Source organism: Pseudopipra pipra, chromosome 4, assembly GCF_036250125.1.
Source record: "Pseudopipra pipra isolate bDixPip1 chromosome 4, bDixPip1.hap1, whole genome shotgun sequence".
NCBI classification, from domain to species: Eukaryota; Metazoa; Chordata; class Aves; order Passeriformes; family Pipridae; genus Pseudopipra; species Pseudopipra pipra.
Window position 1 is genome coordinate 49,599,596 of NC_087552.1, and position 15,939 is coordinate 49,615,534.

General features: G+C 42.0%; 2 protein-coding genes across 3 annotated transcripts in view; both read left to right on the forward strand.

Annotated features, from left to right (window-relative positions):
• The window catches only part of NFXL1 (nuclear transcription factor, X-box binding like 1), a 46,590-nt gene extending 37,429 nt beyond the window's left edge, over positions 1-9,161 (forward strand). Inside the window, exons 21-22 of the mRNA XM_064652892.1 lie at positions 952-1,005; positions 5,925-9,161. Coding sequence (XP_064508962.1) covers positions 952-1,005; positions 5,925-6,098 — 228 coding nt within the window. The 3' untranslated portion in view covers positions 6,099-9,161. The remainder of the gene's footprint in view (positions 1-951; positions 1,006-5,924) is intronic.
• A 3,468-nt stretch (positions 9,162-12,629) lies between these two features.
• The window catches only part of CORIN (corin, serine peptidase), a 118,712-nt gene continuing 115,402 nt past the window's right edge, over positions 12,630-15,939 (forward strand). For both annotated transcript variants that reach the window (XM_064652888.1, XM_064652889.1), the window contains exon 1: positions 12,630-12,738. In XM_064652888.1, the coding sequence (XP_064508958.1) occupies positions 12,664-12,738 (75 nt within the window). In that variant the 5' untranslated portion in view covers positions 12,630-12,663. The remainder of the gene's footprint in view (positions 12,739-15,939) is intronic.

A 15,939-nucleotide genomic window follows, 5' to 3' on the forward strand; every position in this document is an offset into this window, starting at 1 on the left:
GTAATTTCATTTTATGCCTTTGCTTTATGAAAAATAATTACTGATATTTTATCCCTATTTGGCATCTTTACACTATTCAGGATTTGGTGTCCTGTTAGTCACACGATAAATCCTAGTTTTGCATCTCTTTATATGGAAGCCACTCCATCCTGTTATCTTTTGTATATGTTCAGGCTTCACATTCTTTTGTTATTTCTGGACCAAAACTGAATGCAGGAGCTAAGATTCAAGAGCATGGTGTTTACATACTGATGTTTCTTCTGTACCATTTTTTCTTAATACTTTGTAGCATTTAATTTACTTCCTTGAACACAAAATATTTCTGTAGAATTATCAATTCTAACTCCCATGACTTCTTTTCATATGACTCTTTGATAGTGGAATGTTTTTAATTACATTTGGTTTGTATTACACCAAGAGCTTTAAAGCAGTTTTGTTATGCATTATCCAATACTTGTTGTATTATTTACAAATATAGAGGTTTAATTTGCTCTAGTAGTCAGGGAATATTTAGAGTACTTGGAATGAAATACGTGTGTGTAAATTATATACATACATAGGAATTATCTGTATGTGCGAGGTGTACTGAATTGAGGATAAAGTTGCTGAAAACTTAGAATTACTGTCTTTAGGAATTCTGCCAGTTGATAGTAAACAAACTCTTATTTTAAGGTTTTATATTTGTTGGTTCAGCTTGCCAAGTTTAAGTCAGAAGTTCAATTTACAACCTTTTGCACCCATTATATGTTCCGTGTTTTTCAAATGTGAGATGATACAGCTTTTTCCAAGAATATTTTGTAATCTCAGTAAGTTAAGAGCTCACATCATGGAGCATCACATGATTGCATCCTTTTGCTGAGAATCATTCTATAGGAGTAATTATGACTCCATAAGAAAATAGATTTAGTTGCTGTTTACAGCAGTTGCTTATCACTTTGTATGTCTGGACAGATAAAAGAGGCAGAAGCCAAAGCTGCTATTGAAGAAGAGAAGCGAAGACAACAGGTATCAACCTTTTTTTCTTCCTCACCCACATCCTCCTCACCTTGTTCTTGTTAGTAAAAAACTTAATTTATATGCAACTAAATATATATAGTTTGTAATGTCATATGCATAGTCATTCCTGTCAGGTGTTACTGTACTCTCTGTGCTGTAAATTATTTACAATGATTAAAAGGCCAGGTTTCCCAAACAATTTTCGTAATTCTATGCAAAATGTTTATTTTTAAAATACTAAGTACTCTTTATTTTAATCAAACATTTTATACTTCGTAAACACCCACAGAATGCTGAGTAGCCTCTGAAGAGATTTAAATACTGGGTGAAGCTCCTCTTCTCCCTCCCATCATAAAGGAGCAAGGACAGCTAAATGAGTCTGTGTCTTTCAAGGTCTCTGAGGCGGGGGGGGGTGGGGGGGAAATGTGTATTTATTGTAATTGCTGTTGGTGGTGAGGGTATGTGGTCGGCATTGTAATCCACAAAGCTTCTGTGCCAGCTTCCAGGAGATGCTGATACTAATCATATTTCAGGCAAACACTGTTAGCTCGTTGGTGGTGATGGCTAGGTCAGGTTTGTCATTTGGAGTCTGTAACAGGCCTTCCAGCCAGTTCATGCATGTTTGCCTGAGTGAGCGTTTGACACCAAATCATATTCCAACTCCAGTGTGTGTTTTCTGACTCCTTTTACTCAATTGTCACAACATTTATGTATTTGGGTTATACTTGTGTTTTCACCTGCATGTCACTCTGTTTTTATCACAGGGCACTGGCTTGCTCCCTGCTTGAAAGGGGGCAAGGGAGGCTTACTCACAGATCCAATCTTTTCATGCCATTTTCCCAATGTCATTAGCATAGACAGTTTCTCTCTGGACCGCAGCTTCTGTTATGCATACTTCGATAATTCTCTAGGCAGTTAATTAAAGCATTATGTCTACCAAGCAATGCTCTAGCAAGGCCTACTTTTGCTTTTCAAAGGGGAGTGTGTCTACTCATCGTACAAGAAAAGCATGGAGTTATGCACCAATTGTCCAGGGGACTGGGCACTGTTTTGTGATCATCTTGCAATGTTTATTGCAACATTCATACCTCAGCTGTCTACACTGTTAATCACATATTCCTTCATATAACTCATAAACAGTTCATCTAATTCTTCTTCTCTAAGCTGACCCTGGAAATGTTAGTTCTGGCACATAGGTCAGAAAGCATGGGTTGCACATAGATGTCTGAAACATATTGTTAGGTAGAGGAAATCTGTACCTGATGGTTCTGGAAGCTAAGTACTAAAGTGTGCTAATGGACATTTTCACATGTAAAAAATATGCATACAGTTTTAAAGCTAGAAATTCAAACTTGCTCGTGTTTGTCTTGTACCGAGTGTTTCATGCATTCCAGAAGGCATCCCACCCATTTACTAATGATTTCTGCTGCAAAATCACTTACTATAATCTCTCTAGTAAAGTCTCAGTAATGAGGCTCCACTGAAACTGTAGCAGATTCACTCCAGCAGCATATTGTGCAACATCATTTTGGCTGGATTCTGCAGCAGTGATTGTTTCTCTCTGCAGTCACACCACCATTGCATTCTGCTTGTACATTCACAGGAGTCTCACAGTTTCAGCCCAACAGTACCTTTGCGCAATATATGGCAACTGCTCCTGTGTGTGTGTTTTGTGATGGATGCAGCATAGAAAACTTCAACTATACATAATCAAGCTTATTAAAAGGTTAGTTAAGAGTGGCTAGTTACTACAGCACATTAGGAAACGTTAGGACAACAACAGTAAAAGAAAAAAGGGACAAAACCAATTTACAAAAAAAAAATGATAACAGTAACTAATAAATAGGCTCTAGAACTGCACACAAGTACTAACCTCAACTGCTGAAGACTTTTTCTCTAGCATTGGTTCCTTTCCAGTTTGATCTCATAATCTGCTGTCTGGTGATGGAAATTGGAGGATGTTACTGTTGTAGGGTGTTGGGTCACACTAAGCGTATTTTTGAGTATACTCCCTTCTGACAGAAGTTTGCACCTTGTACCACCTTCCTGAACTCATTAGCACATTTTTATAGAGACTGTTCATCTGTTAGTCACAGTTTCTTAAAACCTATTTTGAGTAATACTTTAATAAATCTTTTATATACAAACTAGTTAGTGCTCTGGTAAGGCACATTTGTATTTTGGTATTTGCTATATTTGGTAGCAGCTTTTGCTAATGCCATTTACAGATGGAATCACTTGTCTCTTAGTGGAAGAGAGATGGCTTGGTTAGGCTTCTCGTCATGGCCCTAGCAGCCAAACTTTCCCTCTGCTTCTAATTCACAGGCACCCTGTGAGGCCAGGATTTTTGCAATTGCTAGAGGTGGAAAAAAGATCAGTGCTCTCTATGTCCCTCTCTAGTGTAAAAGATTTGGTTTCTAGCTAACTGTTTCAATACTGAAAGTCAGGGTCTCAAACCCGAAGTCTAGGTTATGAAAGATTTTGTTTCCTTTTGTTTTGTAGAAAGAAAATTTTTTAACAGATCCTTAGAAAGTACAAAAGTCACTCATGCCTGTCCCTGTAAATAAAAATATATCCTCGCTTTCAGAATATACACTTTATGGCTGCATAGTCATTGTTATTTGCATTCAGGTAGCTGCATTGTCCCATGAAAATGTTACTCCTTTCAATGCAGGAAGAATATAGAGAATAATACATGAAAGAGCTAAATCCAGTGCCTGAGCAACACTAAACTAGACGTTATCTGGCATCATATACGGTTTATATACCATATACTGGGTATACAGTTTAAATAAATGCATATCATTTTACTTTTAATATGTCTATATACAAAGAACTTGGGTTCTTACTCTAAATAAAAATTCTAAGCTTATTTAGCTTGAAAAGTTAAGTATAGTTTGAAGACTGGACACAACCATTACTTTATTTTTCAGAGATCATTAAGGTGACACTTTGGGAATGAAGACAGTTACATAAAATCTGTAGGTAGCTTTTCAAGGATAGTGATGACTTCTCTCTCGTATTCTTTGCCTAGGAATCCTTTTTCATTCTGTGTTTTGGTTTTTTATGATGTATTTATTTTTAGCCAGGTTTTTATAAAGTTCACTGAGAAAGCAATGCAGTGCCTGTTATATAATTGTTCGAGCCCTGTATTTTAATTCAAATTGCTGCAATTCACAAAGCACTCTGCTTTTAAAACTTACAGATCACAAGTATATAACTATAGAAGCCCCAAATTTTATTTAGTGTCTGTGTAACGTGAAATACTGTCATGTTATCTATAAAACCTTAAGAACTCTGCCCTTGCCTCCAGATTTTGGATTTTGAAAAACTGTTCCATTAAAATACTTTGCTTTTCTAAAGGAGGATTAGCTAGTCGAAAGTAATCTTGTTTCAAATAGGCTGTGTGACTTTGTCTGAAGTTTCCTGCCATATCGTCAGAGAAGAGCCAACAATTTCTGCCTTTATTAGGTACAAAGGAATACACATCAAAATGGGTCTCCTCCTGCTAAGTGGTATCTGGTACAGGAAGGGAAGTAAGAGCTGCTTTGTGAAACTGAAAAATATTTGCTGTCAGGGAAGGAAGACCAAATATCAGGCAATCATCTTGAGTTTCAAGAGAAAATTTTATTTACTGGACTACTACTCTGCGCATTTCCCAAAACAGTCTTATTCTTGTTTCTTTAAAGCACCTACCTTACTGTCTTAGTCCCTCTTCCTGGCAGCACTGTAATAGTAGTCTTGTAGATTTATTTCCTCTCATGGCCAAGCTTTGTGTCTGTTCACTGTCCATGTTTCCTCTGCTTCAGCTCAGTCTTGTGTCTTTTGCCCAGCCAGTCCCGGCTTGCTGCGCTCTGCTGCTCCCACCACTTATCCCTTTTACTTCATCTAGCTTCTCTGCTCCCTAGCACCTTGTCCCATGCTTTCTCTAGCAGCTGACAACTTGACTCAAAAATCCAGATAATCGTTGGACCTTTTCTGGTTTTAGTCTGTCTCAGATCTCCTTTAGAGCGTCTTTTCTGATCCACCTAGCAATTAGGAGGCTTCTCATTGGAGTTTCATGCCAGTCTTCACTCTTTATTCTAGGCTGCCTAGTTCAAGTTTTACTGCAGCTTTGTTCCCTAAAATCAGTTTTGTCTGTATTCTCTTGGTGCTCTTTTAAAAGAATGTGGAGGGCGATGAGGAACAGGGATCAGAGGATCCTATTGTTTATTCCAGACGAGACCCTGAAACTACCATTCTGGGTTGGAAGCCTAGCATTCTTCTTATTTTTGAAATTGCTCTGCTTCTTTTTTGAGCCTAAGGGCATATGCTTCCTATTGAAGGACACTATATACCACCTACAGTCATGAGTGACTAAATGTTAAGTTTTAACACTTAGCAAATCAAATATTTTTGTGCATGTCTAAGATGCACAATAGCTATTATCTAAAATTTAGCTAAGCATGCAAATGTAAAGAATTGAGGGAAATATGATAGATTTTTAGTTATTTATGGTTTTATTTATCTTTAGCAGAGTGCATCCTTATTACTGGAGGAGATCTTTGAAGATTTCAGCCTGTGCTCTTATTATGTTATTATAATAGTGTTTTTTAATACGAAAAAATAATGTATTTTTAGCATATTTCATGGAAGTAACGATCTCACGTTAGCCTAATATACTCAGCCTGAGTTGAAAATTGAATATAAAACTTCAGTTGGCTGCATTTTTGGCAGCGTGTTTTATAGGAAATTAAACAATGGTTTAATGCTTGAAAGGGAAGTGCTTTGTAACTGGGATGTAGTCCTACTGTCTCATCTGTAAGAGATATATAACTTCCATTGGCTGACAGTTACTTTTATTAAATGTTTTTTTGGAATGTTATTTAAAATTTCCTTATTTTTAATTCTGACACAAATGTCAACTACTTGTGGTTCTCTTCATTTAGGCTGAGCTGGAAGCTTTCGAAAACAGATTAAAAGGGCGAAGAAAGAATAAGAGAAGAAAAGACGAAGTAGAAGTTGAACCATCATTGTGGCAAAAATACAAGAACCTCATTATGTTGCCAGTGTTTGGAGTTGCTGTTGTGATGGTTGCATGGCTCATGGTCTACAATGGCTGAAAACAACTTAATATTTAATATACCTCAGTTGGACTTTAGGTAGCTATTATTCCTAGAATGTCAATCTGTGCGTAACAGAACTTAACATGCATAGATTATGCGTGTATACTATTTGCCAAGAAAAGTGCAGAGGAGGGAAGAAATGTCACCTTTTGTGTACTACATACACAGCACGAAACTGAACTCAGACACTGAAAGTAATAGTAGATTTTAATCTACACTGAAGTGCTGATAGTTTGTCTGACTGAGATCTGTTAACATCTCCTCTATTAGTAGTGTTACTTTTCCTTGTCTCCATTTCATAATATTAAGAATAGTTTGGTATAAAATGCTTTACTGAATATATGTTTCCTGTAAAATCAGTTCAGTGGTTTACTGAAGATTAGTGTTCTTATGCTGGTCTTTATGTTGTATCACAAAATAATTTCTGTGCTTCATGTCAGTTTTAATTATGACAACTAACAGGGAACTTTGGATCACTTAGTCTTGAATATTCTGTGGCCTCGTTCAGAGAAAGGAAATATATCACAGCTATATCACAAACAATACAGTGGCCCCCTTACAGACTGCAGACTGTGAGGTTTGCTTTTTCATTGTTTCCCCACCTCCGCTCTTCTTTCCTCAAGATCAAACTAATTGAAAAGTTCATTTAGTGGACAGATACATTGGCTGAACATGGATGTAAAGTAGTTTCAGAGTACAGGGGTGCCTTTTTATCACTTTCCCCAAATGCCAACAGCAGAAAAACAATTCAAAATTGAACTTAAGAGTATCACTTGACTGTTTGTATAGATAAATGTCACAGTTGGCAATTTGCACAGGTGTGTGAAAACATAATTGAATAGTGTCATAATACAGTTAGATGTCATTCTGAAACCATCTGGATGGTGCTTGCTAGTCACATAGAAACTATCTAGCTAAACTTTTAAACGTTTAAATATTTTCTTACTGACAGTTTGGAATACCTTGCTTAAGGTTATAAGTGTTGGTTGGTAGAATTGAGAGGTTTTTATGTAGCTTCAGGATTATCAGAGAAGCTATGTGGTCTCAGTTGAGAGACTGCAAGTTAAATTCAGGAGCAGGGAGAAATCAGAAAACTGAATTTTTAAACCTCTGCTGGAAATTTTATGCTGATACTCAAGCATTACAGGTAGCTACAAAGTGATTACAAGCTCCTGAAAAAAAAAAACGAGGTACAAAGCCAAAGGGCATTAGTTGCCTTGTAATTCAGGCATATAATTTCATCACAAATCCTGCAAAAGCAATGGGACCATTTCTGTTAATTACTAGAGAAGATTGCAGTTTGCTTGAAGCTCTTTTGGTTGATTTTGACCCACTTGTAAAGGGACCTGGTATTAATTTGAGCATATACCCAATTGTAATTCTGATTCAGCAGCAGGATAATAAAACAGAAAAGCTGCAGAAAGTCAGTAGCTTTTGATTGCATAGATCAACAAAACAGGGAGAAAATCAGTTTCTTATCAATTTTTCACTGACGTTTGGTGAATGAGGAGGGAGGTGAGGAAAACTTGACAATATTTAACATGCATTGATGCTAATTTATACTGCTTTATGGGGCTTTTTAGTTGACTTTTTAGAAATGCATATTAGTTATGTGTCAGGCCATTAGTCTTTAAAGTTGTAGAATTGAAATTAAGCCAGGCAAAGTTGCATCTCTATTGAATTTTATTTTCTAGTATAAGAAATAAACCATTTTTCATATTGTTATTTTAATATTTTTCTATAATATTTCTGTAATATTAATGCCTGGGAGATAATTCCAGATAGAATAATGTTTTCTTTAAATGCTATTGTGTGACTGCTTATGCCAGTAACTCTTTTCTCACTGAGAGGGAAAGAAGAGATATTTTTGTTCAGCTGAAGTAAAATGTGATGGGTTGTCCAAAAGTACAAAAAGATACCTTTCTGGATGAAATATGCAGATCAACATGAATGAGACCATTGTGGAAACAGAGTTTTATCTTACATGACTATAACTAATTTTTTCTATTTACTGCTACCTTTTGCTTTAAAACAAGTACAATGGAAAGTTTATCCTTGCCTCTACAACAAAGACGAGAAATATCTCTCTAGAGAGCTATAAAAATGAACTACACTTGTTCTATGTTTGAAGTAGTTCTTAGTATTCTTTTCTGCATATTTTGTAGTATTTGTGTGAATGCTGAAGAGGAAAAGGCTTCTCATTGATCGTCTTTATTATAATAAGAAAGCACAGCAATCTTTAAAAATTCATTCTGTTCATACAGATGTGTGTGGACATATTCCCTTTCTTAAAGGATTAGTAACTCTCCTGAACCTTGCATATGCAAGACATACCTATTTTTGAAATTTTATTCAAAATAATTCTGTATATCTTATCCAACCATCTGCATTCTGTTGGTCTGCCTGCTGAACCAGATATTTATTTCTTGGCCTAAAAAAAGTGTGGGGATTCAAGCATTCTGCAGTTTAATAAATCACTAGTTTTCTACTTGGTTCTTGAAATTATTTTTACAGTTAATTTTTTGCCTTTCTTTGGTTGGAGCTGCATGTTGTCAACAACCTTTGAAGTAAAAGGTACCTATAAAATCACCTGTTATTTAGTATTAATGAAAGATGGTAATTCTAGAAAAGAACTGAACTGAAGGTAGATAGGGGTTTTTTTAGCAATTTATATATAGCATACTGTTACATAATGTAATGAGGAAATATTTTGGATGTTAACTGTTTACCAAAAAAAAAATATTGATAAGTATACATTAAAACAAATTATATAATCTGACCTGCTGTTGAAGGGAAACTACAGTGATAGAAGCCTGACAGTGATTTAACATGGAGAATATTTAGCCATGGGTAAAATGAAAAAACCTGGGGCTCTTCCTGATTCCAGATGCATTCTGGTGAACATTTATCTTTCTGCTGAACCAAGGTGCTTACAGGTTGTCAGTATATTTGGGATGGGAAACTCCTTGGACAAGTTTGTTCCCTGTAACAATATCAAATCCATTGTGTGTGTTAATTTAATGTAAAAAACAAGTCAGACAATAAACGTATCAAAAACAACTTGAAAAATTGTTTGTTCTCAAGGAACTGGTGTAGTGAAGCAGCAAACCTCCAGGGTAATGAAGACTGACACACTGCAGTGGAAGTTTTAGACATGCTTTTTTGTTCCCTTCTCTAGCTGGGATAGTTCTTACTGCTTGAATTAATGCTGGAATTATGTAATCGTGTTCCTTCATATTACTGGTCTGACAAAATTGTGAAAATGGGTTGGGGAAGTTGATTAAGATGAAACATGGGAATGGACTGAGTAGCTGATTTTTTTTTGCCTCGTATGGAGAAATATAGCTGGTTATTAGACATTTGTGCTGATCGTAACTACTAGAGAAGGAAATGTTACTATGCAGATAGCCCCAAAATTTGTTCATAAAAGCATCTGTGCTTGATTGTGGCTTTAAAGCACTGACTTTATCATCTCAGTAGTTCAGGCTCCAAAACATATCTGCTCTGTGCCAGCTTTTCTGAGTGATGAGCTTGTGTGTTGTGGGGTTAGAGCACAGAGATGCTGGGTCTGAAAAATGTTCCTGTGCCAGGCAGTGGAAGCTTGATATCTGTGGCAGTTGTTCTCTGGTGCTTTAGGGTGGAGCATTCTTGCGTGGACAGTTCGTGTGTCACCCTGTCCTTGGTGTAATTTATTTGGATATCCCTCTTCTGCTTCGGTTTCATCCATTACCAGTTGTTATCTATGGACATTCAAGTTACTCCCTTTTCTTGCTTCATGAATGTAAATTCGTATTCATGTCTGCTCTTATTTAAGAAAATCAGTCAGTTGCTCTAAAGAATTAGGAAATGAAGAACATGTAGTGGTTTGTATTTACTAGGAAAGGAGGGTAAAAATCAGAGAAAATCAAATGAAGTCAAAATAATAATAAGATAATGAGATATTCTTCTTTCCACTAATGGTTAGATGTTAATGAACTCCTTGAACACTGCATTAAAATGTTCATATGCCATGGTACTGGAAAACAAGTTTATGGTATGGATAGTGTATGAATATGAGCTCTGTGATGTATCAAACTGAGTCATAAGGTGAAACGACAGCTGTGTAGAAGTAAGTCGTACTCTGAGGGAACTGTGGCTCAATTCAACCAAGTATTACTTAGGCTAAATAATTGTTGCTCATGCAGTGATTTAAGTGATAAAATTGCCAACAAAACCAGAACTCAGCTTAGGCTTTCTCTGTTTACTGTACACTGAAGCTGAACCTTGTTGTGAAACTGCAATTTCAATGGCTCTCCTGCTAGAGGAAATTAGTATGAGATTAGGAGTCAAGATTGGCTTGGGGGTTGGAATTCACAGTTCTCCAGCTGAAGAGAAGCCATCCTTCAGCCAAAGCCAAGCTGGCTTTGTCAAGCTGAGCTTTGTCCTGCACCTCTTAGATTTAGGTTTTCATTTTCTATTAGAATTTTTGACTACCTATTATTAGGGCTACCTAATCTCTGTATAATACTGTTATGAATAACAAATTATGGTTTGATTCCTCTTTTTATCAGCATTATAGCACAAAATATTTGTTGTTTTACATTAAGCAGTTTGAAGATTTTGCATAAGTGCTCTTGTTGTTTCTCTTTCCATGCTTTTCCTATTTTTTGTGCAATTGTTTTAAAACCAAAACCACTGTTTTCCTCCAGAGTGGACTTTGGTTGGTTAGTTAAAAAAATGCAGAACCATGAGCAGAAGTCTCTTAAGTACATTTGCACTCTAGAAGCACAGAGTGCCTTGTCTCTGTACCATAAACTTTGCACTCAAAGTAAGAGGGCCTAAGTCATAAGGTATTGAAATACAGACATCTGGAAAAGAAGCTGGGGAAAAAAAGGCTAAGAAGTGTTCACCTTATTTATTAGCTTATTTATATATTCTATATAAACATATGGAATATTATATGTATAAATTTAGAAATATAAAAAAAGTCTATATATGAGGGTTATCACCCTCACTGATAGCCAAGAGTGGTGACACAGCTAGCAGCCATATTTATGGTGAAGTGGTTGTTCACTTTTTTTTAATGTTTTCTAACTCACATTTTGAACGATAGCATTTCAGAAGCACTCGGTCATGCACAGTAAAATACTGGCAGCCTTTCTCGTTTACAGATGTCATCTCAGAACCCAGCCGCTGTGCCAGTGACATTTTTGTGACTCTTGGAAGGGTCCTGAACTGTTTTTGTTCTGGTAGCACCCACTTCCACTGATTTTGTCCTGGTTTTTGTTTTGCGTTTTGTCCTGTCGACTTTATCATTCTTGAATAGTGCTTGTGAGCTCCCTTATGTGCACAGACCGAGACTTGACATCTTTGGATACGGGGAAGAGAGGATAAATATATCAAATGCAAGTCTTAAAAGCCGATGTCTCATGGGGGTGGGGCATTTGCTCTGTAATTTGCAGCTTCAGGTGGCACTTGCCTCTTGCTTCAACATATTTGCACCAACCAACACCTCCCTCCAGCTCCGGATCGCTGGGGCGGGTCACGGCCTGATCCGGCGCGGGGACAGATGTAGTGTCCCCGGGTCGCCGCTGTCCCCCCGCGCAGCGCTTCTTCGGATAGGAGGGACGGGGCACGGCGAACTTGTCGCCAGGGAGCTGGGACCGGAGCCTCCTGCGGGGAAGGAGCTGGAAAAAACTGTCGTCGGCTCCGGGAGAGCCTTCTCCCGCCGGAGCCCCTTCCCCTCCGCTTCTGCTGTGCCGGCGCCTCTTTCAGCTCTCTTCGGAGCTGAGGATGGGCTGGGAAAAGCGAGCCTCCGTGCTAGGGAGGAAAGCGTTGCAGTCCCTGTGCGAGCGAAACTCTCTGTCCCTGGGGTAAAATGAAAACATGACCGTAACGTAAAATGAAGCGCAGTCGGAAGGCAGGCACGTTCTCTAGCGCCCAGGGATGTCCACCTGGGAAGCGCCGATGAATGAACGGACCCACGCTTGCCATTCCCCGCTCTGAACTCTGCGCTTCGACGCGACGGGCCGAGAGTACCGGTAGGTCCATGGGCTGTGCTGGCTTCTGATCGCTCCGGCCGCAAGTGCTCATCCAGGGGGGCCGGCGAAGCGCCGGCGAGCCAAGGTGAGGGCTGCGAGGGGCGAGCTCCGGGGGTTCTCGGCCCGCACATCGTCCCTGGCCCAGGCTTGTCTTGCCACCTGAAGCCCTACGCGGCGTGAAGAGGCGTCCCTGATCGGTGGCGGAGAACGGGGGGGAACAAAAGCTGTGCCCACTTCATCCGCCGTCCCTGAGGGACGGCTTTAGGGCGAAATTAGCAAGTGGGCTGTCTCTCAGCGCGTCCCAAAGGGGTAGAGCCTTGTGTGCAAAAGGGGTGGGGATGTGGCTCTTTCTCGCGGAGGTTTATTATTATTGGGTGGAGGAGGAGGGAGGGAGAGTCGGCCGAGAAGACAAAATGCGGGGACTCCCCCCGCCCGGCAAGCGTGTCTGTGCGGGAGGCGGGAGGAGGCGGCTCCTCGGAGACCGAGGTAGAGAAGGGTGAGGGGGACAACCAAAGTGGAGAGGGATCAGCAGCAGCCAGAGCATGCTCTCCACGCAACAGTTCCCTGCCCTGCCTGCGGAGGAGGAGCGCTACCGGCAGGTCCTCTCCGCCAGCCGGGTAAGGCGAGCCTGAGGGCGCTCCCCTCCGTGCGTGGGGCCGCCTGGGGACCAGGGGGCCGGGGAATTGTGAGGGCGGCTGCTCCGCTGCTCGGCGACCCCTGAGCTGCGGGCGGGGGCAGCGCGCTCAGGGGACACTCCCGGCCGCCGCTGGTCCTGCGGGGAATCCCCGTGCGCGGCGCACACCCTGCGCTGCCACGGCGTGGTTGAGCGGCAGGTTCCTCGGGCAAGAGAAGGGCGACCCGAGCCCGCCAATCTGTCGTAGCGAGAGCGGACCTGTGGGTCGCAGGCAGGGACGATGCTCTGCCCCGGGTGGCGCGGCCCGGGGGCGGCCGGGGACAGCGACCGCCCGCGCCCAACCTGCCGCGATGGGGCCGTCCCGGAGCGCTCCAGTGCCGAAACTTGCGCGGCTGTGCGGGGCCGCGCTCAGAGGCGCGGGTTGCAGGTGAGCCGCTCGTTGTTAGCGTCTCATGGAGAGCCGAGAGGCGCCCTCTCCCCAGTTCTCTCACGAAGTCAGCGGGGATGATCAAGGGGGTTGATGTGCCTGTTAATTGCTCTGCTGCTGGAAGGACTGCGGAGGAGGTGGCCGAACCCGAGGGCAACAGGTCCGGCTAGGATTTGCAGGAGCAAAATTTGGATTTAGCCTCTGACAAGACGGTCATGGCAACCTCCACCGGAGACCGCGCTCCCGGAGAGCCGATGCACCGTGACCCCGGCGCGGTAGTTGCCCCCCTCGCAGGAGCAGGAGCTGACTTTACCCTTGCGTCGGTGCAGCCTGGGATCGAGTGGAGGAACACCTTCCCCTCCTCTCGCCCCCTGCTACGGCTGTCTGGCGGGATGGTACCGCTGGCCGCAACCACCCACAGGGGGAGGTCATCCCATGAAGCAGTTAATCCTTGCAGGGAGAATCAGCACACTTGTGTAGTTGGAAGTGTCCGAAGGGGATAGCGCGGGCGTTGGCAGCGTCCCAGCACGCTCCTGGAGGAGGGACGAGGGGGCGAAGGAGCTTTCTTTGGCCGCCTTTGTGGGAGAGGCGGCTGACGCGCTAGTGCGAACCTGCAGGGTCAGGCCCTCCAGCTTGCCCGTCTCTCCGCTACCCGGGGCGCAGGTTGTCCCCCGGTGTCCCCGGTGCGGGTGGCGCTGACAGAGGAGCAGGCACGGCGGGGACCGCAGGTGGAGAACGGGGCCAGGGGCAGCGTTCCCCGTGACAGTGCCGGTGTGAAGCCCGCGGCTAGCGAGCGGGAGCGTCCGCCGGCAGGGCTGGTGTCATCTCTCTCCGCCGGCAGGGCTGGCATCCCTTTCCGCCGCCGGCCAGGACCGGCGAGGGGGAGCACAGGAGTGCTCAGCCTGATGCGTGGCACTTGCTGAGAGGGCGTCGGAGCCTCCTGTGCTGTCACAGCGATCGTGCGCGATCGAAATGGCACTGCAGCTGGTTTCACAAGTTTGTAAATACGGCAGTATACTTCGGTAGTATCGTTACTGCACTTGATTTAAAATGCAGAATCTTTGGACGCATTTCATGGCAGGCGATTAATTAATTAACCTTTATTTTAAATTATTAGAAGTCTGGCTGAGATGGTGAAACTCTTACGTGAAATCAAATATCTAGAGCTTTTAATGCATTCACGGGGTCTCTTGTGAAGTTTTGGCTTTCAGCAGTAAGAATATGGTAGTGGATTTTTCCATATGGCCACTTACACACTCCCTGTGTTCCTAAAAGATGGACCACTCAGCAGGATTAAACTTTTAGTTTGTTTTTATAATGAATGCCCTAGTTGGAGATCTCTGTTATAAGCTTCTCTGGTATTGTGACACAGACAGCTATGAATTAGTGTCACTGAGATAATCCAAGCAATTATAATCCAAGCAACTGTAGTAATACAGGGAATTAAAGAACCATTCTGCTTCTGTGTCTCTGTAAAAGCTGGTGACATCTCCAGAGCATCTTGGACATCAAGGTTTTTCAGGAAGCTGAGGCCTCCTCCAGGTGAACAAAGAAATCCTAAACAATGTTCAAGCCTCCTTTAGATAGCAAATGCCTGTGACTTCTCTTCTCTGTTTGTGGAGTACCCCAACAGGCAGATGGGTTCTCTCAGATTCTGGCTGTGGGGAAGCCCGGCCCTTTCACCCTGCATGTAATCCTCATTTAGCATGCATTTTCAAGGAAGCTACCAGCACTCATTTTCCTGAGAAGCCTCTCGTGGTGGTGAGCCAGGCAGCCCAGCTCACTTGCCCAGATTAGGATAGCCTGCTTGTGCACTTAGTGTCTCATGGGACCATCAGGACAAAATACTGTTTTTCCTGTCTTTTGGAGCTGTAACTATAAAATACTGAACAAAACTTTCACTTCTTCTCCAGAAGTCTTTGCTGGCACTTGAAAGTCTGTAGGTAATTTGAGTGTTTAGTGAATCAGAAGTACTGTTTGAAATGTGTCATGATTGGAGGTGTTCTATAAAACGTGCAATGCACACAGGGCAATTTAATGTATCTGTATTATTGGTTGACTATTAGTTATGTATTAGATGATGTCTGCAGATACAAATGAAAGCCAGGACTGTTTGTAGTGCCAATAATTATTTAAAAAGGCAGGAGTTGCTTTTGTGTTGCCTTTTTTTTTTTCTGCTAAGCTTATATACATATTTAGGTCTTAGCACTCAGCTCCCTTGAGGAACATTACTATTACTGTCCTGCCATTATACTAAGTCCATGTATTGCCAGACACATAGTTTCTTGTCATTACTTGTGTGGCCATACAAGGAGCGAGTGCAGAGGCTGAGGTGGATAAGCACCTAGGCAGAAATCTCATTTGTCTGGAGGAGAACAGTCCTTCCTAGAGAAGGTGGAACAGGCAAGGGAATGTTGGAATAATTATACTGGGCAAAAAAGCCAAGCGGTTCCTGCTCTCACCACTACTCAACTACTCCAACCAACAAATACTGAACTCTGAACATACTCTTCAGACACAAGCAGGAAGACAGTGCTTCAATCGGTGTGTCTCAGTGGCCGTTTGAGCTCTGTGAGTGTTTGCCATGCTGAGGCCCAGCAAACTGAGGTCATTCCAGTCCAGTAGGCACAATACAAGCACTATAGATGCTTCTTTAAGAGGTGGGAACTGTGGCTTTGCCCCCACCTGGACCAGGAGGCCCTGGATACCAGGTATCTACTTCCAGGCTGAAGATCACTTGCTGTTAGGCAGTTACAT